Source organism: Petaurus breviceps, unplaced genomic scaffold, assembly GCF_028583685.1.
Source record: "Petaurus breviceps papuanus isolate PSGF00001 unplaced genomic scaffold, PetGlider_PUasm1.0 79, whole genome shotgun sequence".
Lineage (NCBI taxonomy): Eukaryota > Metazoa > Chordata > Mammalia > Diprotodontia > Petauridae > Petaurus > Petaurus breviceps.
The window spans coordinates 14,264,140-14,291,037 of NW_027186523.1; the positions used below are offsets into that span (position 1 = coordinate 14,264,140).

The 26,898-nt window shown below is 36.4% G+C and overlaps 1 protein-coding gene across 4 annotated transcripts in view; it reads right to left on the bottom strand.

Moving 5' to 3' along the window:
• Positions 1 to 26,898, bottom strand: part of LOC138175833 (USP6 N-terminal-like protein) — a 201,909-nt gene that overhangs the window by 166,688 nt on the left and 8,323 nt on the right. For all 4 annotated transcript variants that reach the window (XM_069106384.1, XM_069106381.1, XM_069106382.1 and 1 more), the window contains exon 2: positions 6,653 to 6,739. In XM_069106384.1, the coding sequence (XP_068962485.1) occupies positions 6,653 to 6,656 (4 nt within the window). In that variant the 5' untranslated portion in view covers positions 6,657 to 6,739. The remainder of the gene's footprint in view (positions 1 to 6,652; positions 6,740 to 26,898) is intronic.

The window sequence follows — 26,898 nt, forward strand, 5'->3', positions numbered from 1 at the left end:
TCACTGTCCTGGCTTTTAAAAACAATTTTTTTTAAATCTGGGAGTTTATTTATAGCTTATTCAATTACTTTTTCTAAGATACTTTTCTAAGATTCTAAGACACATCTAGGACTCCACTTCCTGTTCTGTTAATCTGGGAAATTTGTATTTTTGTAAATATTCATTTATTTCATTTAGAATGTCAGTTTTATTGGAATATAGTTGAGGAGAAGAGTTCTTAATGACTGCTTTTTATTTCTTCTTCACTGGGTATGAATTCACCTATTTCATTTTTAATATTGGTAATATTTACTTTCTTTTCACAAATCAAATTAGCTAATGGCTTATTTCTTTTGTTATTGTTTCCCAAAAAAGACTGGCTCCTACTTTTATTTATCGATTCAGTGGAGGTAAGAGAGAAGTACAATACTAAAATGGGGGGAGGGGGTGGAGAAACCAATGAAAACACTGATCAACTTTAAAAAGAAAATAATTACTTGGATCTAAACCGTCTTGTTTTTCATTATAATTTTTTGGCCACTAATAAAAATCAGAGAAGCACACTGCTTTTGTTCATGTAATAATTAGACAAAGTAATTTAAATATCTCTTATGTACGAGTAAGAAAATTAACTCATAAAGTCATAAATGATAAAACTTTGCTAGGTTTGAATCTGTTGAATTTCTGTGTTATCAATAAAGCTCTCAGAATTTCAAGTATTTTAGACATTCCTTTTTTAGAAGTATAATACTTTGATTATCAAATCAAGTTTTGGTCATTAAGTTTCAGTACCTTGAGCAACTGTGTTATTAGCAGTAGCAGCTGAAAAGGATACAAAGATACAGTATCAAATAGAAGTCAATTGTCAAAGGGCCAGTCCAAAGCTAGCTGTGGCGAGAGAGTCACACTCTAAAGGCCGACACAAATTCTTTCTTCAGCATGAGATAAATGCTACCTAGTTCATAGCTCCTTGCAGGCTCCAAGAAAAATAAATCTTTCAATGTCAGCTCTATAGGAGTGGAACACACTTTAAGGCTTGCAAAGAACTTCACAAATTATCATATTTGAAACTCACAAACAACTTTGGGAGATAGGTACTCTTATTATCCCAATTTTACAAATAAGGAAACTGAAGCAAACAGGTTCAATGATTTGCTTAGGATCACATAGCCAGTAAATGTATGATGCCAGATTTGGACTCAGGCTTTCCCATCTTCAGGTCCAGTATTCTATCTGCTGTGTCTCCTACTGGCTTTGTACTTCTTCTATAAGGGTAAGATATTCTTGGTTGTAAACCTTTACTTTATCTTTTGCTTTTTGGAAAAGTGTGTTCCAAGATCTCCCCTTCCTTATTGCTGTAGTTACCTATGGATATGTTGTAACATATCCAGTAAGTGGTCATCAGCTTTTCCTCAATGACCTTTGGTGTAAGATAACACACATCTTCCAAGATAATTCATGCCACTTTGGAATTTTGTTCAGTTGTTTTCCAGTCATGTCCGACTCCACATGACCAAATTTGGGGTTCTCTTGGCAAAGATATTGGAATAGTTTGCTATTTCCTTCTTCAGCTCATTTTACAGATGAGGAAAATCAGGCAAACAGGGTTAAATGATTTGCCCAGGATCACACAGCTACCCGTGTTTCCCCAAAAATAAGACACTGTCTTATTAATTTTTTTGGACAGAAAAACACCAGAGGGCTTATTTTCAGGGGAGGGCTTATTTTAATGAACATTGACAGCAATTTTAATAAACAGGTAAATGTGAACAAAAAAATTCAATAAGCAAATCACTGGGGAAGAACAGGATGACGCGCTCACTGCTGCAGCTCTGATTGGATGCAGCTCGGAGCGCGGTGTGCGTTTCGTGGGGGGGGGGGGACGGTGCATACAGAGGGTACCGTAATGTAGCATGTAGCGCAGGGATCACCTTCACTACAGCAGCAATCTCAATAGGGCTTATTTTCGGGGGAGGGTTTATTTTAGAGGAATCTTACACAGTAAGGGGAGGGCTTATTTTCGGGATAGGTCTTATTATCGGGGAAACACGGTAGTAAGACCCTGAGGACAGATCTGAATTTAGGACGATGATGAGTCTTCCTGACTCTGGGTCATGTACTCTATCCACTGCGCCACCTAGCAGCCCACTTTGGGATAGCTCTAATTGTTAGTTTTTCCTGACAAAGATTAATTTGCTTCTACTTCAGCCCTCTGGAATCTTTAAGAAGTTGTCTAACTTACCTAGTGCATAACATCCTTTTAGATACTTAAAGATACTTATCACCCCTCCAACTTACTTTCTCTTTTCTAATCTGAACTTCCCCAGTTCCTTCAATTTGACCTTATATAGCATGAACTTAAAAAAGACTTTCACCATCTTGGATGCCCTTCTCCAGATATCCTCCAGCTTAGCAATGTTTCTGGTGGTGTTTCTAAAAATCTGGTACCCTAAACACAAAACCTCAGATGCAGTCTACTGTGCAGAATACAACAGAATTATTGGTTCCCAAGTTGTAGACACTATATATAGACACCTTCTGCAAACATCTATAAAGAGTTATCTACACTAAATTTCATATTTTATTTTAGTCTTAATTTCATGAGAACAATTATAAAAATTTTTAACAAAATTCATGTTTTTAAATAAATTTTTAAAATAAAAAGTCAATAAATTTATGGTTTGGGATCTAAAGTGAGAAGAATAAACTATTTCCTGACCAAAGCTTGAACAGAGAGACCTTGGATGTGAATCCTGGCTCTTTTTACTTGATGACTTTACTTCTATAACTTTGGGCAAACTGTTTACTATCTCTGGGCCTCAATTTATTCATTGGAAAAAAGGAGAGACTGGAATAGATCATTTAAGCTCCCTTCCAGACCTAAATTTGTACTCCTTCACACTCCTATAAAACTTCATACTTCAGGGAAGATAGGAAAGAAAAAGAAAGTGACAAAGGAAATAATATTTCCCCTTTCCCCTGAAAGCAAAACACCAATTTTTTTAAAAAATAATTTCTGAAGAGCAAAAAAGATCGAAGTCTTAGGGTGCTTTTGGAAGGAGGATGGTGGTATATTTTAATAGCAATTTCATACTTCTGGGAAATAAGAAGATAGCTACACAATATCGTTTATCACATATATTCACAAGATCAAATTCTCTTTATGCAAAACGTCTCTTTTTATTCAATCCAAAAAATGATATGACACAGCTGTCCACAGACTCTGTAGAAAATACTGGATCTCATAACCATTTGCAGGAATTGGGAATTTACTGTCTATAAAAACAGACAATTATCATCACTTAATGAGCTGTGCTTTCATGTACATGTGAGAAATGAAAAATATCAAGGAATACATATAAGCTTATAATTTCAAAATTATTTAGTATTATGAATTCACCTCAATAAAAAGGAGTACATTAAAATATTAAGGAGTATGTCTTTTTAATCAGCCTAGCACAGTAAACTATGTAAAAGAATAAAATAATTTATTGGGCGATACATTCTGAAATTGATGAGATAAATATTTTATAATATTTGGTCAAAGGAAACAAGCCACACTGTACATTCTCCTAATCAATTTCACAGAATACTCAATTCATTGATCCTCTATTTCTTTATTCTATTAATATAAATGTTCAAAGATAGAAATTTTCTTCCACGGGAAGCTTTAGCTATACCTCAAAAATTCTGGTAGATTATGTCTTAAATGGTTATCTGTGTTCTGGGCCAAGACTAACTAAGGCCAACCTGGTGGGTAAGGCTCAGAATTTGAATCAAATGAAAGACTTATAGATCATATAACATTCAACTAAAAGGAAGTTAATTTGATAGCAACAAAAAGATATTCAGCAAAGATATAGTGCTCCTTCAGTTGGACACAGGCCCTTTTACTCTATTTGAAGACTTGTCCTATCAAATAATTCAAATGACAGCAGGAAGCCCATCAAACCTGAGAAACCACAGACTTATTATACACTAAGTTTTTCTATTTAAGTGATCAGGAAGGTATGTCAAAGGTTCAAGTCTTACTTCCCTGGACCAATTAAATTAACTCTCAAGGATGGTTTCATTGCCTTTTAGGGAAGAAAAAAAAACAATCTTGCCTAGATGGCACAAATGTTGCTTTTACCACTATTTGTTCTATGATATCCTGGTACCTACTCTTTTCAAGATAGCATATTATTTATTCCCCAATTCTGTGTCTTTTGATCATACTTCCCTGATTGTGATTTTTATTGCACTGTACTCTCTAAGAGGTAGTCATGGCTTGGACAGAGTAATGGCTTTCAATCCTGGAAGACTTCAATTCTGGAAGTCTTCTGATACATACTAGTTCTACAGCCCTAGGCAAATCACTTGATTTCTCAGTGCTCTAAGCAGATCTTTTAGAACTTAAAGCTGCAGTGAAAGTTCTGGTCTGAAGAACTTCATCACCATTATTTCTGCTGCATTTAGAAAAATGACCTGCAGTGGTAAGGGGAGTTTCCTCACCGGGAAAGTTCTCTTTATCTACAACAGGTCTAGTTTCTATCTCTATCCCTATGACTTTTAAAGTTCTCCCTTTTTGTTTTTTTTTTAGTTCTTTGTGATTCAGAACATCATCAGGTTTTATATAGGTATAATACAATTCTGAAAAAAAAATACAGTCCCTTAAGATTCCCATTTAAAAATCACTAAAGGTCTCTCATATCTATTTTTAAAATATTGAACTGACCCCTAATTTCTTTCTCAATTTTCTCTATTAAGTTTGCCTAGTTCTTAAAAGAGCATGTTTAAATCAACTACAATTATTGTTTTACGATCTAGATTTTCTTATAATTCAGTCAGCTTTTTCTCTAAATACTTAAATGTCATGGCATTAGGCATATATTATTTTAATCCCAATTTTAGAGATGAAACAATGGTGCCTCAAAAAGGTTTTAATGACCTGTCCATTGTCACATATCTATTAAGTGTCAGAGACAGGATTCAAGACCTCCCTGACTCCAACAGCACAGCACGCCCTATCCACTAACATTATGCTGCCTTACATGATAGATGGCAGCAGTTTTCAGCAATAAAAATAGACCATGTCAAGGGAAATAATTTGCTTTCACTAGTAGAAATCATCAAATGAAATGTAGAAGATGGTCATAAGTAAAGTAAAATTGCTGGACACTTGGTACAGAAACTTACTAGCTATGTGGTTCTGTGCAAGTCACTTAATCTCTTAGCCTGAGTTTCCTTGATTGTAAAAATGGGTATCATGATAATAGCACTTAACTCACAAGGCTGTTGTAAGGATAAGATGAGAAAATATATATATAATTCTTTGCAAACTACATATACATTTGCAATTAACATCTATTGTTAATATTATTATCATTAATTTGACACATTCAAATACTAAGCCAAGAAGCAGAAAGCAGTAAAAACTGAGGTAAAATATCAGCGATGTTAATTTATATCTAATGCAATGTCTATTTCAAAATATTTTAGATATACAACAGTCATTCTCCAATGCACCAGTAATACACCAAATAGTCACTAGCTAGCTATTAATAAATGATCAATAAACATTTATTAAGTACCCACTCTGTGCCAGGTACTGTACTAAGCACGGGAGATATAGAGAGGCAAAAGACAGTCCCTGCCCTGAAGGAGCTTATAATCTATCTTTGAATATGCTTGTCATAAGGGGTTTTCCCCCCCTCAGTTTAACTACTGAAGGACTGAGAATGAGAGAGTGAACTGGTAATACTGATGACCAAAAAAAAGGGCACCAATGAAACATTTTTTAAAATGCATGAAAAAAGGAGGAAGTTCAAAAAGAAACACAAACTGGAGAGTTCTGGAAATAATGTGTAGAATTTATTATATATTTTGAAAAAAATCAAGCAGTATGAAATGGAGATCCAAAGTTTCGTACTGTATAGTCTTCTTTTTGTGTTCTGTTGAATACATGGAAATGCTCCTTGAATCGGCATTTAAGTTTCAAAAAAATAGCATTTTAAAAAAATTAGCACAACCTTTTCCTCTCAGGAAAAAAAAGAACTGACTAGAAGCTGAGAAAAGGAAGGTGATGAGTAAAGAGTGCTTTCTGGAGGTTGGCTATGAACGGTAGAAGAGATATATGACAATATAAGGAAGTAGCAAGAGCGAATGAAGGTTTTATAAAGGGAGAAAGAACTATAAGCATGGAAGGGGCAACAACAAAGATAAAAAATGAGAATGGGAATGATCGAAGTAGATAAGTCTTAAATGAAATAGTATGGGATGGGATCAAGGGCACAAGTAGTTAGTTTTACAAGGAAAAGAGAATCTTCACAATATAAAACAAAAGAGAAGAGATGTGGAATAGGAGGGGAAAAAAGAGGGAGTTTTAAACAAGCCTCTTTCTCAGCAAATTAAGAAGTTAGATCTTTTGCTAAAAGTCTTAAGAAGGTTTGAGAAGAAAAATAAAGTTTATAGTAGCATCTTTTAACAGGTCGCGATCTAAAAAAGACATCAATACATTTTCATTACAAATGAGATCCAATTTGCAAGTATATGAAAATCATACCAGAATGTAATACAATGGCCTAACTATTCAAGACAAATTTCCTACTGTATCACTGCAACTTAATACTTAAGAAAGCTACAATAGAGATTCTACTGAGATCTCCAAAATAAAAAAAAGAACTATACTTACTCATGACTGGAATTATCTCTTCATATCATCCAAATCAAGTATTAAACTAAGATCTTCTGTCCAAAATTTCTCAAAGGAATACATGTCCTAAACAAAAGGGGAAAGTACCAACATGTTATTTTCAAAACTCCAATCTTATTTTTCCAAGTTTTCTAACATTACTTTAGTACTTAAATTGCATAGTAGAGACACCCTCTACTAATGCAGATCAAATTTTCCTATGCCATATACACTATACATTAGTTGTTATGTATGAAAAAATAGTCATCAACTAATGGCCATTCATCTAATTATTAACCTCTCCAAATTCTGAAAGACTGGTCTTTGGTTAGCAGATTAGATGACAGTCCATCAAATTCCCTCTATTCAAAACCTTAACAGGTTGTGAGGATCTGACAGAATTTCTGTTCTACTGCCAAAGCCTTCAAGAACCGAAAGTTACCTCCACCTCAATATCAAGGAATGGAAGACTATTTTAAATGAGGTTCCTAAAATTCAAAGGGTTGAAAAAATAGGTTCTTTTCAAAACTAATCTCTATTTCTAAAGGAACATACATCTTCATATTTTAAAGACAAAATATTGAGAGTTAACTCTTTTTCAGTCCCATAACATTACAAAACAAACAACATTTTCCTTTTCTTATAATTTAATATAAAATTGAACATTATATACAAGAAAACCAGCAAATTAAAAGTTTAGTATCTTTAATTTTTAATTCTTCTTTCTATTCCATCCCAAAATAAGAAAAGCAAAGCACATAAAACACTCCATCTAGTATAAATACGAAACATCAAACCTCCTGAATCCACTTTGGTTTGATAGAGTGTTTTTATGGGAAAGGAAAAAGGCTTAAATAACTTAAGATCGATTGGGGGGGGGGGGGTGCGGAGTCAAGACGGCGGAGTAGAAGCACAACCTCCAAGCGGCTCCGGCTTCCACCTTCCCAAGTCAATGTAAAAAAGGAGACTCTGAACAAACTTTGGAGCTGCAGAACCCACAAAATGACACAGAGACGCTAACCTCCTGCTGAGGGCAGTCTGGCAGGCCAGCAGGAATTGGCCAACACACCGCTCTGGGAGCCTAGCCCAGGCCCGCTGTGAGCCTGAGGCCTTAGCCCCAGGGCAGGTCTGACCAGCTGCCAGCAGGAGGGACTCCAGATCAGCAGCAGCTGTGGCCATTTCCAGAATTATCAACACACAGATGTGAAGGACAAAGTGAGATGTCAGTGCAGTCTGGACTTTGGGACCCATAAAGAGGGAGTACAGTGGCTTTTGCCCCCAGGTGAGAAGCCGCTGAGATGCCCGGCACAGCCATCCAGCCAGCCCCAAGTGGAAGCTTCAGCTTCTGGCCTGCAGAGTGTAGGGGGACCAAGCGACCAGTAATCGCTCTTGCTTTAATCTGCTTGGATGTGGACTACAGTCAACGGTGGAGGTCCTGGGGTGTGTGTCCAGCTTGCCAGAGCATATGGAAGCCTCAGAGAGGGCACCCATCTAATACCTCCAGCAGCTGAGAAAGCCCCAGCGTTTGGGACGAAAGCTCCCCTGTCTGGTGGCAGAATCCTGTGGCAAAAAGCCCAGGGGTCAAGTGACTGAGGGGCGACATGCCCAGGCAACGGAAACAAAGCAGACAGAAGATTGCAACATTACATTCCTATTTTGGGGACAAAAAGGAGCAAAGCATAGAACAGGAGGAAGACAGTGGAGTCAGAACTCCTACACCAAAAACTTCAAAGTAAAATACAAGCTGGTTACAGGCCATAGAGGACCTTAAGAAGCAGATAAGAGAAGTGGAGGAAAAATTAGGAAGAGAAATGACAACGATGCAAGAAAATTACGAAATGAGAGGCAACAGCCTGACTGAGGAAAATCACACCTTAAAAAACAGACTAACTCAAATGGCAAAAAGAGGCTCAAAAAGGCAATGAGAAGAAGAATGCCTTAAAAAGCCAAAAGGGCCAGATGGAAAAAGAATCTCAAAAGCTCAATGAGGAGAATCACTGCTTCAGAATTAGATTGGAGCAAATGGAAGCTAATGACTTTATAAGAAATCAAGATGCTATTAAACAGATCCAAACAAATGAAAGAATAGAAGGCAATGTGAAATATCTCATGGGAAAAACCACTGACCTGGAAAATAGATCCAGGAGAGATAATTTTAAAATTATTGGACTACCTGAAAGCCATGATCAAAGTAAGAACCTAGAAATCATCCTCCAGGAAGTTCTCAAAGAAAACTGCCCTGATATTTTAGAACCAGAAGGCAAAACAGAGGTTGAAAGAATCAACCAATCACCTCCTAAAAGAGATCCCAAAAAGAAAATTCCAAAAAGAAACTATAGCCAAATTCCAGAATTCCCAGATTAAGGAGAGAATTTTACAAGCAGCCAGGAAGAAACAATTTGAATATTGTGGAAACACAATCAGGATAACCAAGGATCTGGCAGCTTCTACACTGAGAGATCGAAGGGCTTGGAATATGATATTCTGGAGGGCAAAGGAGCTGGGATTAAAACCAACAATCACCTACCCAGCAAAACTGAGTATCATGTTTCAGGGGAAAATATGGTCATTCAGTGGAATACAGGACTTTCAAGCATTCTTGATGAAAAAACCAGAGTTGAATAGAAAATTTCACATTCAGATACAAGAAGCAAGAGAAGCATGAGAAGGAAAACAGGGAAAAGAAATCATAAGGAACTTATCAAAGTTGAACTATTAACATTCCTACATGGAAAAACAATAATTACAACTGATGAAACTTTTCTCAGCATGAAAATAGTTGAAGGGAATAGAAATATATGTGTGTGTGTATATGTCTATATATGAGGGTATATGGGCATATGAATACATATGTGAATGTGTGCATATATGTTTACAGGTATACATAAAGGACACAGGACCAATTTAATAGGAAGGGATGATACTTAAAAGGTGAAATTAAGAGGTGAGATAAGAATATAATGAGAGGAGATGGGGAGAGACAGAATAGGGTAAACTATTTCATATAGAAGAGGCAAGAGAAAATGGTTACAATGGAGGGAAAGAATAGGAAGGCAAAAGGGAATGGGTCAACCTTATTCCCATTGAATTTGGCTTGGGGAGGGAACGAAATACACACTAAATAGGGTATCTCACCCTACAGGAGAGTAGGAGCAAAGGGGATGAGAGGGAAGGCAGTCTGGGGGGGAGGGAAGTTGGAAGCATCCACTTTTGAAAAGGGATGGGATCAAAGTAGAGAATGGAACAATTTGGAGGTGGGATAGGAGGGAGGGAAATATAGTCAGTCTTTTACAATATATCTACTATGTTATGGTTTTGCATTAGCCACACACATACAACCTATACTGAACTGCTTATCTTCCCAGTAAGGGGGTTGACAAGGGAGGAAAGGGAATGAATCTGGAATTCAGTTTTAAAATCAAATGTTTAAATATATATATATATATATATATATATATATACACACACACACACACACTACTACTACTACTAATACTATTTTACATATAATTGGGAAATAAGATATACAGGCACTGGGGCATAGAGATCCACCATGCCCTATTGGAAAAGTCGAAAGGGGTATGAGAGAAAATATGGGAAAGAGCAGATTGGAGGAGGGGATATCCTGGGGGACTGTTATTTCGGGGCGGTGTGTAGGGGAAAAATGGGGAGAAAATTTGTAACTCAAAATCTGGCAGAAATGAATGATGTAAATCAGAAGTTAATAAAGCATTTGAAAAATGAAAAAATAACTTAAGATCTAGAATAAAACTAACTTTCAAATAAATATGTTTCAAAGTTTAAAGACTATATAAAAACTAAATAGAACACTCAAGTGACACTGTTGATACTATATAATTAATACTATAATTCATAAAGTAATACATTTTCATTAAGTTAAATAAGTCTGATTATTTTTGACTATTCCATTTTTCTAGGTTCCAAATATAATCTAAATAGAAAATCTGATTAGGGAGGAAATTCATGGTATTGGCTCAAATTTTTACACACATGTATTTTTAAAGTCTTCCCTGAATTAGTAAGTACTTATTTAGTTAATTTATTATACACCAACCAGGATCAGGAAGTCTGTTTTGCTTGTGACTTTTCTTTCTTTAGTAAATCTTCCCCTTAAGTTCCTGCATTTCTTATTATTTCCCAGCTTAATTTAGTGTATTTCTACACCAAACTGTGTATGGGTGTTCAGCCTTCTTTTGTACAACTCAGATAAGACTAAAGTTCATAGGATGCCCAAACTTGTACCCCTTCCTCTATGTTAGTACACTCTTCTCTTGCATCCCTCTATTATGAAAAATAGCAAGTTCACCCATTATTTCCCCTTTCTATCCTAATGTATTCCTCTTTTTACCTCAATATCCTTTGAAAAAGTTTCTGAAGAGAGACACTTGTTTTCCTTCTCTCCCTATTAGATGATTAGCCCTATTATTGTATAGACCCTTCCAACTGTTCAAATAAATTTACCTCTCTTGTTTTCTCTTGACTCTTGTCATTTGCCTTTTAAAGTTTCTATACAGTTATAGCTTTGTCATCAGGAATGCTTGAATATCCTCTATTCCATTATAAGTCTCTTACTTAGGTAATGTTTACCAGTTTCTCTTCTAAGCTATTTAATCATCTTCCTACTCTTTCCTTTTTACTTTTTATCTTTTTTCATTTCTTTTAGGTATTCATGCAGTCATAATAGAAAATCCATTTTTTTGTTTTGATTCTCATTTTGCAGTTGTTACAGTATTATCTTCTTGTAGGTTGGAATTTTAGGTATTGCTATTTCTACATTAATTCTTCAGAGCAGTCAGTGTCTTCTTTGGTTTACCCATCTCACCTGCCTTAGTCTCTGAATGGGGGCTTTATATGAAGTTGCACTCCCTGCTGTGCTTTGGGGTAGGATAATCAGCCCTGCTTGGTCTCATCTTGGGTCATATGGAATACAGGATGATCTATTCCAACTGAGGTTTAGCTCCCTGAATCTTGGAATTTTCAGAGCACTGGCTCTTCTGAGACCTCTTTGGTATCTCAGGACAAAGTATTAAGGATCTTGGAGCTGCAGCTGCTCCTGGGCATGGGGCTGTCCTGGCCTGAGCATTTCAGTGCTTGTGCTGATCACTGCTACTCCTAGTAGTGCTATACCCCTCCAATTATCCCAAGCCTCTCCTGCAGAGCCCTCTACTCTTGCTGCCTTAAGATACAGAGCAACACAGGGTACATACCTCTGACTCATCTCTGGTCATACTGGGAGGCTACAGTCTTGTTTGCTTATGCTAGAACTGGCTTTGCTAGTAAACCCTTTTTATTGCCCTGGTCTCCCAAATGACTTTTTGTGCATTTGGGGGAGAGAAGAAGTTACTACACATTTTCATTAAGTCTGATATGATTTTTAGATTTTTTTTGCTGAAGTAGGTATGTAGGAGTGGTACTGACTGCCTCTGCTCAGGCAGCCATCTTGGCCAGAAGTCTTTTGTTTATTTTACATTAATAATGGAAGTCTTTGAAAAAGAGATGTACCTGTAGTTACATCTATTAAGTAATCTTCTTTGATCTTCATATGCATGAGAGTCTCCTAGTAGGAAGAAATTTTTAAAGCTGCAATTGGCTTTACCAATTCATATCCCTTTTAAAAGATCAACAAACACACAGCCGGTTTTGCATTCTCTGTGCCTTTAAGTAAATTACATGACTGTCAAGATGTAGTCAATCTATTAACAAACAATTATTAAGCATTTATTAAATGCCAGGCTAAGAACTACAGACATGAAGACAAAAATGCTCCCCACTTACTTGTTTATGAATGGCCACCTGCTGTTCCTCTCATTTGTGCATCTACACAACAATCATACACAACATAAGCATCTAAACCCTAGGATTCATGAACTTGGTTTTTTATGTTTTAATAATTCTACAGGGTGTCCTGTCTGTCCGCTTTAAGAGTTTAAAATTGCATTAAGGTTTCTCAGACACACTGCATTTCAATATAATCTAGTTTCTTTTGAAAACTTTTATTTTTTATAATGCAAATGCATTAAAAATTTAAAACATTATTCTGAAGTATCCAGAGACTCCCAGTTTGCCCAGAGGGTTCATGAGACAAAAGAGGTTAAGAAGCCCTGATCTAAATTATTCCTATAAATATTTTATAAAGACCAACTTTAGGATCATTACTATCAACTATGGGTTTTTTTTTTCATTCTTTTGAAATCTTCTCCTTGAGACAGACTCTAAGATAATCTCTCAGTGCTTTCATTGAGTTTTCAAAGACTAGGCAAGATAAATGTTAAGTGCTAGTGGCTTCTACAATATTAGAAAGTCTTCAAGTACTATTTCAGAAACCGAGTGAGTCTACCTTAAGTCCAAGGAGCAGCCTAAGAAATGAGATCCTCATAACCAGTAGTTTAGTCATCAGAAAATGAACTATTTGGCTATGACAACCCATGAAACAAAGAAAAAGAACTCAAGTACCTCATCCCCTGTGCAAGCTCCTACTCTATTCTCAGTAAGAATGGTAGAATAGCAAAAGACAGGGCACTAAAAATTATACCCTTTGAAAGTCACCTTGAAAATGTTTAACTATAGATACTCTGAATGTGAGATCTTTGTGCAATTTTACTCATCTTTAAAGAGATGTTGGAATAGATGAACTCTAAGGTTTCTCCCAACTCTAGATCTATGATTCTATAATCCTATGAGTAATAAACTGACACATTACTGACAAAAATGATTCACAAAGGGGGCAGAGTAAAGGGGGCAGAGTAGAAATAGGACTTCCGCGGGGCTCCATGTGTCAGAATTAGACTGGAACAAATGGAAGCTAGTAACTTTATGAGAAATCAAGATACTATTAAACAGATCTAAACAAATGGAAAAAGAGAAGGCAATGTGAAATATCTCATGGGAAAAACCACTAACCTGGAAAATAGACCCAGGAGAGATAGTTTAAAAATTATTGGACTACCTGAAAGTCATGATCAAAAAAAGAACCTAGAAGTCATCCTCCAAGAAATTTTCAAGGAAAACTGCCCTGATGTTTTAGAACCAGAGGGCAAAAATAGAGGTTGAAACAATCAACCAATCACCTCCTGAAAAAGATCCCAAAAAGAAAACTCCAAAAAGAAACTATAGCCAAATTCCAGAGTTCCCAGATCAAGGAGAAAATGTTACAAGCAGCCAGGAAGAAACAATTTGAATATTGTGGAAACACAATCAGGATAACACAGAATCTGGCAGCTTCTACACTGAGGGATCGAAGGGCTTGGAATATGATATTCCAGAGGGCAAAGGAGCTGGGATTAAAACCAAGAATCACCTACCCAGCAAAACTGAGTATCATGTTTCAGGGGAACATATGGTCATTCAGTGGAATAGAGGATTTTCAAGCATTCTTGATGAAAAAACCAGAGCTGAATAGAAAATGTGACATTCAAATACAAAAAGCAAGAGAAACATGAGAAGGTAAACAGGGAAAAGAAATCACAAGGAACTTATCAAAATTGAACTACTTATATTTGCACATGGAAAAACAATAACTATAACTTATGAAACTTTTCTCAATATAAGAATAGTTGAAGGGAATAAAATATATATGTATAAATACATATGTCTATATAGGAGGGTGTATGGGCATATGTATGTGTATATATGTGTACAGGTATACATAGACAGAGGGTACAAGACCAGTGGAATAGGAAGGGATGATACTTAAAAGGTGGAATTAAGAGGTGAAAGAGGAATATAATGAAAGGAGATGGGGAGAGATAGAATGGGGTAAATTATATAGAAGAGGCAAGGGAAAACTGTTTCAAGGGAGGGGAAGAACAGGAAGGCAAAAGGGAATGAGTCAACCTTATTCTCAATGAATTTGGCTTAGAGAGGGAATGACATACACACTAAATAGGGTATCCCTACAGGAGAGTAGGAGGGAAGGGGATGAAAGGGGGGATGATGGAAGGGAGGGCAGGCTGTGGGGGGCGGGGAGGCGAAGTTGGAAGTACCCACTTTTGAAAAGGTACAGGATCAAAGTAGAGAATAGAACAAGTGGGCAGGGTGGGATGGGATAGAGGGAAATTTAGTCAGTCTTTCACAATATATCCACTATGGAAATGTTTTGCACAGCTACACATGTACAACCCATATTGAATTGCTTATCTTCCCAGTAAGGGTGGGTGACAAGGGAGGTAGGGAAAGAATCTGGAATTCAAATGTTTAAAATCAAATGTTTAAAATATATATTATTATTATTTTACATGCAACTGGGAACTAAGATATACAGGCACTGGGGCATAGAGATACACCATGCCCTACTGGAAAGTCAGAGGGGTGCATGGGGGAAGATATAAGAGAGAGCAGAGTGGGGGAGGGGATATTCAGTGGGATCGTTGTTTTGGGGTGGTGGATAAGGGAAAATGGGGAGAAAATCTGAAACTCAAAATCTTGTGGAAATGAATGATGTAAAATAAAAAATAAAAAAAATGATTCACAAATATTAGGTGGCAACTCCACATAGTAGATAAAGACCTGGAATTGCAACCAGAAAGCCCTGGGTTTAAACCCAAAGTCAGACATTTGTTGACTATAAGATTCTGGGAAACTCAAACTCCCTGTACCTTAATTTCCTCATCTATAAAATGAGGAGATTGGATTCAATTACCTTTAAAGTCCCTTTTAACTCTAAATCTGTGATCCGATTCATGTTCTCACCATAAATGAAGCCAAAAGGCAAAAAAAAAGTTGCAAGTGAATGGAAGGTTGAATTACAGATTCTCCTTGGAGAAAAACAAAGGAGTTGTTAGTGTTTATTCACCTTTCAGTCAGAGACAACAAGGATATCATTTCAAGGGATACATGATCATCTCATCTTACAGAGTTCATAATGAATATAAACAACAGGACAAACAGAAAGATAATTAGTTAACACACCAGCATACAATGCAGAGGATGAAGATGAATTCTATAAAGAACTTGATAAAATAATCCAAATCAAATCAACACATATTTTCATACAAGATGATTTCAGTATGAAAGATAAAATGGCAAAAAAAAATATTGGAAATATAGACTCCAGTTTGTAGACTACACAGAAGCCTTGTTTCCATGAATATTTTTTTTCCAGAATAGAAACAGAAGACATTGGACATGTAAAACACCAAACAATATCACCCCACCCAAAAAAAAAGAAACTGACATCTTAAAAAGAAGCAAAGTTAACATGAAAGTCATATCATTATATATGTGGTCAGATCTTCTAATGGAACAAGGACTAAAAATATATGAAAATAGAAAACTAAAGAGTAGTAGAGAATGTAAAACACTGCAACAACTTCACTTTAACTTGGTCAGACAATAAACATTTTTTAATCATCTACTATGTGTCAGGCACTGTGTTAAGAGAAGGGGATATGTAGAAAAAAGTATGTTCCCCTTGCCCTAAAAAAGCTCATAGTCTAATGGAGAAGATAACATGCAATAAACTATGTAGAGCAAGTTATACATGGGATAAATTATTGGGAATAGCCTCAGAGGGAAGGCACAAAGATTAAGCAGGACTGGATAAGGTTTCCTGCAGAAGGCAAGACTTCATCTGAGACTAGAAAAAAGCCAATGAAGTGAACAGGGAGAGCATTCCAGGGATGGAGGACAGCCAGTGAAAATGCCTAGAGCTGAGAGTTAGAGTTACTTGCTGAAGGACTAATAAGGAGGCCAGTGTCAATGAATCAAAGAGCACGTGGCACTATATAATGTATACGAAGACTGGAAAGGCAGGAGGAAAAGGGTGTGGAGCCCTGGGTTATGAAGGGCTTTGTACACCAGAGGATCTTATATTTAATCCTAAAGATGATATGGATCCACCAGAATTTCTTGGGGAATAGTGGTAACATGGTCAGACTTGTGCTTTAGGAAAATATCACTGTGAATGGAGGATGTACTGGAATGAGGAGACACTTATGGCAGGCAAACCAAACAGCTGGCTACTGCTGTTTCCAAGCATGGGATGATAAAAGCCTGCACCAGAGCAGTAGCTGTATCAGAGATCAAAAGATGTTGCAAAAGTGAAATCAACAGTCCTTGGCAACAGTCATAATACTTTCAAAAGGTCAAAGTCAAATATATATATATATATATATATATATATATATATGGGGGGGGGGAGATAGTGTGAAGTCTGGGATGATACCTGGGGGCTTCAAGTCTGAAAGACTATAAGGATAGTTATGCCTTCAATAGTAATAGGGTCAAAAAGTGCTCCCATACTGAAAAGCAGGAAAGGGGATAAAAAGGAAAAGATATATAACCCTAATTACCACCATTTCCTTCAAAAGCTGAATGAATATAAATGTTTTCACAACAAAGAGGCCCAAAGAGTCCAAAACCTATCAACAAGCAAATATCTGATCTCTAAAAGTATAAAGAGATGGAAGTCAAGGGCAACACAATTTTAGAATAAAAGTTAATCTGCAACACACTCTGTAGGGTATGAAAGTAAAAAAAATTAAGAGTGGTAGATATTGTGGTATAAAACAAAAAAAAGCAGTGAAACGTAATATAAATATAACCAAAGGCTCAAATAATTTACATGATTCCAAGTGCACTCATAAAAAAGCAAAATAAAATGTTTGTCAATATTCCTATAGGAGTCTATTTTCATACACCCATGACGTAGGAATGACCACATTTGAACAAGGAGACGTGGAGTGGAAATGACACTTTGGAAAGGGAAATCAAGAAGAGCATCTGGACCAGATCAAACTGCAAATTAATGATGTCTATGCTGAAGTAAAACTATCTCTTTTTATTAATATTATAAAATTAGAGGAAAACAGCATGTGACTGAAGTACCATATTTCACCATTATCCTAAATAAATATACACCTTTGAGTTTTTAACTAAGATATAAAAAGATCTAGGACAATTTCAATCATAATCACAAATAGCTTTGTGAAGGTACTCATGGGGAAGGTTGTTTTTTGTTTTTTCACAAACTGTGAAACTGTTTTCATAGACTATTGAAGCCCCTCTATCACTAGATCTATCTAAATCCATTAAGATAACATTATACTATATATCCTATTCAGTACCTCCCATCCTTTTCAAACAGACCATTACCTTGATTAAGTTGAGTATGTGTTGAAAAAACTACTTACGGAATCTTTATATGTCCCTCCTCTTAGCACCAAAAATACACGAAAAGTATAAAATTATTTACAAATTAAAAGCAAAAATTAGAAAGAAAATCACTAACTAGAAATAATAATTTGAAACAAATTCTCCCTGATAAAGGTCTGATACCTAAGACATAAAAGGAATCCACAAACACACAAAGAACTATTCTCCAATAGATAAATGGCCAATGGATATGAACAGGTAGCTTTCAAAAGAATTTCATACTATCAACACTTATTTTTTTAAATGCTCCAAAGAACTAATAATAAGACAAAATATAAAAGAAAGCAACCCTGAGGTCCCACCCCCACTGTAAATCATATTTGTACAGATAACAAAAGGGAAAAAAATGACTGGAGTTCTGGCAAGCCAGGTGGAGCTGTGCACTGTTTCAACCATTCTTGAAGTAATTTATTTGTTCCCCCCAAACATTAAACTGTTGCATGTCATTTGAACAACAGAAATCACATTAGGCATTGTAAGGGTTATGGGATTTAAAGATCTTCCATGCCCCATTGGACTTGCTGACGTAGCAGGAAGGGGTGGGGCAAAAGGAAGCAGAAGCCAGGCTAGAGTTCCTGCAGTGACTAGCAGTGGCTGCAGCAGCGGCGGCAGTGGTAGGGGTAGTGCCGAGGTGGAGGTGGAGGCCCGAACTTCTTTTTGAGTCAGCCAGAATTTCTGCTAAGGACTCCTGTTGAGGACTGCCAGGGGCCAGAGCTGCTAGGAGCATGCTTCCTGAAAGCTGAGTAGTTGCTGTGAGTGGGGAGAGGAAGACCTTTGCCTGAGGTAGCCTGTTCTGTTTTAAAGGTTTGAGAATGTGGGTGCTTTCTACTTTATCTACCTGTGCCAATTTCTTAACTACTCTGATGGCTTTGACTTTCTTGTTTTGGGGCTCAGTCATTTGGTATTTTTGATAAATGTTCTAGCTTTATCCCCCATATAGAGAGCCTGGTATATTTTGTAATTAATAACCACATCAGTATATTTATAACTGCCGTAGGCATTGTGAATATTGCATTGCTGATACAGGCATGTACCTCCAAAAGGTCAAAGACAAAGAGAAAATATGTACACAAATATTTATAACAGCATTTTTTTGTTGTTGTGGCCTTGCTAAGCTTTGTCTCCCCAGGAACAAAGATTGCTGAGAACTTGCCTCATGTCAAGATAAAGAAAAGACCTCCATTTGGGTATTAAATGCTGTGCTTAAGCTTGTTGTAACTCTGGGGTAGATTCAATTGTGATCCAAGGGTGGGGAACTTTTGACCTTTTTGTGCTCTGTGATTGAACAAATGAATGTACTTTACTTATGATTGGAAACTAATCTCCATTTGACAACAGGGGCTTTGTGATGGACTAAATGAAGGTACAGCCTAGGGGTGGAATATTATTTAGAAGAGGGACTTTGTGACTGATTAAATGAATGTAACGTCCAGGGGTAGGGTAGTACTTGGAGATTATTGAATCACACTTAGTAAATGCTGTATTTTGAATGATGTCATATTTTGATCTCTGTTCTTAATTTTTCACTGAATAAAATGGAGAGCACCTATGCTGGTATTTTGAACCTTGGGAAGTTGCCTTTGCTTGGCATTACAAATGGTTATAACATTTCAGTGCTCCACTAAAAATGCATCAGCGTGTTTATCTTTCCACAACCTCTCCAATATTGAATTTTGCCATTTTTTGTCATCTTCAGCAGCTTGAATGTTGTAATATAAAATTTCAGGATTGTTTTGAATCATGTTTCTCTTATTATTAGTGATTTGGAGAAATATTCATGTCGATGTGAATACTTTGCAATTCTTTTAAGAACAGTCTATTCACATCCTTTTGACTACTTCTGTACTGGGGAACGGCTATAGATCATATGTGTATGTGTATACACACACATACGTATATGTATACATATACATTGTTTATACATCTTGGATATCAAATCCTTATTAGGAATTTGATACGAAGATTTCCTTTCCCATTAGATCACTTCCCTTATTATCACAAAATAATTTTGTTGTGCAGAAGCTTTTAAGCTTCATATCATCAAAGTAACAATTTGTTATTTTGTTTGCCTCTATCTGTTGTTTGATTATTGTATCTTCTACCCATAGCTGAAAGATCTCCTTGCTTCCTTTTATTTTTTATAGTATGATCATTAAGGCCATTTAGCATGCATCACTGATATGCTGTAAAGTATTGGTCTAATCCTAATTTGTCAGATTGCTTTCCAGTTTTTATCAAATAAGGAGTTTTTCCCCCTAAGTAATGTATACTTCCCACTTAATCAAACACTAGGCTACTGAATTCCATTGCTTCTGATTCTCCCTTATCCAATCTATTCCACTGATCTCTTCTTTAAACCAATACTAGATATTAAAACATAGTCCAAGTTCTAGAAATGCCTTTTCTCCTTTATTCCTACTTGTTTACATAATTTCTCTTGATATACTGGTTTTTTTAATAAGTTATTATTTTACCAAGTTCTATAAAGTATCCCTTGGTAATCTGATTGGTAACATTGAAAGTAAAACTTTGAAAGTACTGTCATTTTTATTATATTGGCAGGGCTTAGGAAGAAGCACCTTGCTCATTTGCTATTTTACTGATTTGATTTTCTGCTCTCTTAATTAAGTTTGTCAACTTTATTAGTCTTTTTAAAGAACCAGCTTCTGATTCTATCACATTTCTATGGAGTTTTTAAATTTTTCTTATCAATTTCTCCTTTTTTATGTCTCTTCTTTTGTACTTATATGTTTGTTTATTGGCTTTCTAATTTTTATAAATGCATATTCAGTTAACTCTCATTTTCTGTTTTGTTAATGTAATGTTTGTAGAGATATAATTCCCTCCTCTCTTCCCCCAAGGGCTGCTTTAGCTGCATCTCAGAAATTTTGTCAGATTGTTACATTATTTTTCCCCATAATTATTATTTCCATGGTTCATTCCCTGATTCACTTATTATTTAGGATTTCCTTGTTAAATCTGCATTTAGGGTTGTGCTTTGTTTGTGGACCTTGAACCAATGATTATTTTCTTGCATTGTGATCTATAAGGGATATGTTAACAATTTCTACCTAAATATTTTTACATTTGTTTGCAATATCTCTATGCACTTTATATACATATATATATATATATATATATATATATACCTACATATATACACATACACACAGTCAATTTTTGTGAAGATTGCATATGGTGCTGAGAAATACTTATATTCTTCTGCTGTCATATTTAGAAGATGCCATAAGTCTTTTAACTCTAGTTTCTACAACAATTTGTTCACTTTCACATTTTTCCCTTTGGTTTATCTTTCTGTTAGTTATCCAAAACTGAGAAAAGGATATGGAAGTCTCCTGTCACTACTGTGTTACTATGTCTTTTTGTAGTTCAGATGCTTCCTTTATGAATTTAGATGATAAGGCATATGAAGTGTATAAATTTATTACTGGTATGGGTTTGTTGTCTGTGGCTCTTTTCAATATAATATAGTTTCTTTACCCATTTTCATTTTTTGAATGTCTGTTTTTGTTTTGTCAACATGAATCCCAATTCCTGCTTTTTTTTGGATTCACTTGGAACATTGTAAAAAAATTTTTCCATGTCCTCAGTTTTATTTTGTGTGTCTATTTTTCAAATGTGCTTCTTATAAGCAAGAGATTACAGGATTTTGTTTTCTTATAAAATCAGTTTAGTATAATGCCTGGCATACAGTTGGCATTTAATATGTATTAATTGATTCTCTATGGGATTGTTTAATCCATTCACATTTAAAGTTTTTTTTTCATATTTAAAGTTATGAGTTAAGGTTTTCCTCAATTTTTCTCTAATATTGGTTGGCTTTTTTCAAGTTATGATTGTTTTCCCTCTTCTGCTGTATACACAGTACTATGTTTCTTCAGTTACTTTAGCTTATACTTTTTTAAGACAGCCCTATTCCCAAAGGCCCTCTTCCCCTCATGCATGATCTCTTCCTCTTATTAGTTGCCTCTTTCCCTTTGGGGTTTTAGTTCCCTTTTCCTCCCTACTTTTATTTGGTTATTTAATTATTCTCATCTTTTTCTGCTCCCAATCAAGTAAATTTCCCCTTCCTTTCCTACCCTTCAACTAGTCCTGTTCATTAGTTTTTCTTTTTAATTTCATTTTTTGCTTGCCAAGGATTCCCCTTCACTATGCCTCACTCCAAGAACAAAATCAAGTACTACAGGTGTCAGAAAAGATCCTGCTCCACCTCTCACTTATCCCTGAATACGCAGCCTACCATTGAGCTAAACCCTTCCCCTGGTTACCTTCTTTACTCCATTTGCCTCTAATTCTCTTCCCTAGGGCCACAGCCTTGCACTCTACCAGGTGCCAGGCACCCCCAGGATATCCAACTCCCTCCCTTCCAAGGGAAGACAAGCACCAAATCCTCCAGACCACACCTAATACAACATTCACAGTACCTCTGTCTTCACCCATGGGAGCCTTCAACAATGGAGTCCCTCTCATTACTAAAGCATGGCCTCTATTCTTTCTTTCTTCTTTTTCAATCTTTCTTCTCACCTCCTCACCCACTTCCCTAAAGGTTCTTTTCTGGCTGAGATCACCAGGACCACCTCTGGAGCTTCCTCTTTGCCAAAAGCAGAGCAGTTAATGACTTCTTGACTTTCATGGATGATAATTTCATCACTCAAGAGATGAAGAAACAAGGGGAAATTCTGTCCTGAATCTGATCTCATTAACAAGGCTGGTTGCTGTGGTGAAAATGATGGAGACCCTGTGGAGGAAACTGATCACTTCCTCCTAGAGTGTGTAAAATAGAAAACAGAAAAGAATAAATCTGAGCATAGTCTGACATGTACCTTAGATTTTAAAGAATTAAGAGAGTGAAGTAAAATACTTCAAGGTAAGTCAACCTAGAAAGGATGACATTCTCAAAAACGAAATTCTGATGACGCAAAAAAGATGACAATTCTAATGAGAAAGATAAATGGAGTTTGTCTAAAAAGATCAATATGGATACACAGAAGACTCAGATTTTTAAATTTTTTTCATTTAGATTTTAAAGAAATTAACTTAGATTTTTAAAAGATGAGGTAAGGGCAAATGAATATTAGAATCCCATAAAAAAAGAGCATGAGGAATACTAAGGCTCAAAATGAGCTGAAGTTAATGACGAAAGGTAGAGAAACACACAATAACAACAACAAATACTCTTGGCATGTCCCAGGGATATATTCTTGGCCCTGTACTGTTCATTTTTATCAATGACCTGAACAATGGCATAGATGAAGTGCCCAAGACCTTAGAGTAGGAATAGTGCCAAGTCAGGTTCCAATTGTAGTAAGGTAGCATGGCCAAAAGAGCAGAGCACACTGCTTCTATTTACAACAAATGAAGAGGAAATGAAGTAAATTATTTAAAACCCTTTTGCCCAATTATATGCCAACAAAACCGATGAATATTTACAAAGATATAAAAATACCTACAAAAGAGAAGAGGAAATATCAGAAAAAGAACCTGAAGTAATAAAGGAAGCCCCAAAGGAAAAAAAAAAACAGGATCAGATGGACTTGCAAGCAAATTCTAAACATAAATAATTCTAAAACATAACAATTAATTCCAACATTAAATAGATAACCTGGGGAGGAGGGAGGGAAAGAGATTCGACCAAATCCCATCTATAATACAAATACAATCTTGATACCAAAACTAGGGAGTAGAAAAATAAAACAATAGATCAATGTCAAATAATTATCAATACAAAAATATTGAATAAGCACTAGCAAAGAAGCTACAACAAAACATTTTTAAAAGTCACGTACTATGACCAGGTTGGATTTATACTGGGAACGCAATATTCATTCAAAATTAGTAAAGCTATCAGGCAGCTAGGTGGCCCAGTGGAAAAAGCACTAGGCTTGGAATCCAGAAGACTCATCGTCAGGAGTTCAAAACTGGCCTCACTTTCTTCATCTGTAAAATGATCTGTAGAAGGAAATGCCAAACCACTCCAGTATCTTTGCCAAGAAAACCCCCAAAATGGGGTCACAATGAATCAGACATGAGGGAAATGATCAAAAACAAAAGTAAAACTAGCAATATAACAGGCCATAATAATAACCAAATTAGCAAAATGACAAGAAGATTATATCAATACATTCAGGAAAAAAAGCTGACAACATATATTTGTTTAAAAAAAAAAAGGAATAACCTGGCCTTTACTCAATATAATAGTGTCTTTCTAAAACCAAAAGCCAATATATCATATGTAATGGGGTGAAGCTAGATGCCTTTTCCAATGAGAACAGAAATAATGCAAAGACGTCCATTATCCTCACCATTATTTGATATAGTGGTAGAAATGTTATTATAGGGGCGGCCAGGTAGCACAGCGAGAAAGAGCACCAGCTCCAGTGTTGAGAAGACCTGGAGATCGAATCCCGGGCTCAGACACTTAGCACCCACCCAGAAACACCTGGCCATGTAACCTTGAGCAAGTTACTTAACCCCAACTGCTTAGGGGAGGCCGGGTGGCTCAGCGAGTAAGAGCACCGGCTCCAGTGTTGGGATGACCTGGATCAAATCCGGGCTCAGATACTCAGCACCACACCCAGAAATAACTGGCCGTGTAACCTTGAGCAAGTTACTTAACCCTGATTGCTTTAAAAAAAAAATGTTATTATAGTGATAAGAAAAAGTAATCAAGGAAATAAACATTGGCAGAGGAAATAAAATTACTGCTTTTTTGTATACAACATGATAGCTTATTTAAAGAACCCTAGAAATTCAAATATCAATATCAATAATAACTACAGGTAAGTAGCAGGATAGAAAATGAACTCATGGCAGAGCCAAGATGGTGGCATAGAAACAGGAAAATTCTGTGAGCTCCCCCCAGAACCACCTCAAAAAATTATAAAATCTAACTCTATAAACAAATTTTAAAGCTACAGAACCCACAAACTGACAGAGAGAAACAAATCTCCCACTGAAGGCAGCCTGGCAGGCCTACAGTAAGGGTTCACCTCAACAAGCTGGGAGCCGAGCCCAGCCTTATGTGGACTCAATTTTAGCCTCTGGGCAGCCCCAATTAGCAGCAGCCAGAGCAGACTTCAGGAGAGTGAAGCACCAGCAGCTGTGGCAGTTTCCAGACTTATCAACACATAAACTCCAAAGAGCAAGTAAAAGGTCAGTGTGGAACTCTGTTGGAAATGAGGGGGTACTGAAGAGTATGATCTGGCCTGGCCTGGCCCCTGCCCCCGGGGCAAGAAGCAGTGGAGGCAGGGGCACCATTTGGCTGATTCCAGAGCTCCTGGCCTGCAGATAGTAGGGGAACCAAGCAACCATTCAGAAGGTAATTGCTCTTGCTTTAAACTGCTTGGATCTGGATCACTGTCTAGGGTGGAGGTCCTGGGGCATGTGGCTAGTGGTCTAGAGCTTGTGGGGGCTTCAGAGAGGGCACCCAACTAATAGCTCTGGCAGCTGCAAAAACCCCAGTGATTTGGGACAAAGCTCTCCTCTCTGGAAGCAGAGTTCTACCATGACAAAGAGCTCAAAAGTTAAGTAATTGAGTGGCAACATGAGCAGAGGAAGCAAACCTAGCAATCAAACCTTAGATTTCTTTTTTGGGGACAAAAAGGATCAAAGCATGGAATGGGAGTAAGACAACAAAGTCAGAATTCCTGCATCAAAAGCTTCCAAGAAAAATGGTTACAGGCCATGGAGGAGCTCAAGGATTTGTAAGAGAAATGGAGGAAAAATTGGGAAGAGAAATGAGAATGATGCAAGAAAATCATGAAAAGGGAGTCAACAACCTGACTGAAGAAAATAACACCTTAAAAAACAGACTAACTCAGGTGGCGGCTGGGTGGCACAGTGAATAGAGCACCGACCCTGGAGTCAGGAGGACCTGAATTCAAATCCGGCCTCAGACACTTGACACACTTACTAGCTGTATGACTTTGGGCAAGTCACTTAATGCCAATTGCCCTCCAAAAAAGAAAAAAAAATAGACTAACTCAAATGGCAAAAGAGGCCCAAAAAAAGCCAATTAAAAAGCCTAATTTGCCAGATGGAAAAGGAATTTCAAAAGCTCACTGATGAGAATTATTCCTTCAGAATTAGATTGGAGCAAATGGAAACTAATGACTTTATGAGAAATCAAGATACTATTAAATAGATCCAAAAAAATGAAAAAAAAATAGAAGGCAATATGAAATCTCTCACTGGAAAAAACACTGACCTGGAAAATAGATCTAGGAGAGATCATTTTAAAATTAGTGGACTACCTGGAAAGCCATATCAAAAAAAAAAAAAAAACCTAGAAATCATCCTTCAGGAAATCCTCAAGGAAATTCGCCCTGATGTTTTAGAACCAGAGGGCAAAATAGAAATTGAAAGAATTCACTGATTACCTCTTTAAAAAGATCCCAAAAAGAAAACTCCTAGGAATATTACAGCCAAATTCCAGAGTTCCCAAGTCAAGAAGAAAATATTACAAGCAGCCAAGAACAAACAATTTGAATATTGTGGAAACACAATCAGGATAACACAAGATCTAATGGCTTCTACATTAAGGGATTTGAAGGGCTTGGAATACTGACCTTCCAGAGGTCAACAGGAGCTAGGTTTAAAGGAAAAATCACCCAGCCAGGAAAACTGAGTATGTTTCAGGGGAAAATATGGTCATTCAATGGAACAGAGGACTTTCAAGCATTCTTGGTGAAAAAACCAGATTTGAATAGAAAATTTGACTTTCAAATACAAGAAGCAAGAGAAGCATGAGAAAGTAAACAGGGAAAAGAAATCATAAGGAACTTATCAAAGTTGAACTACTTATATTCCTACATGGAAAAACGATAATTGTAACTTATGAAACTTTTCTCAATTTGAGAATAGTTGAAGGGAATAGAAAAAAAATAATATATATATATATATGTATACACACATATACATACATATATGTCTATATAGGAGGGTATACTGGCATATGAATACATATGTGAGTGTGTGTGTATGTGTACATGTATACATAGAGGGCACAGGATCAGTTGAATGGGGTGGGATGATATCTAAAAAATAAAATTAAG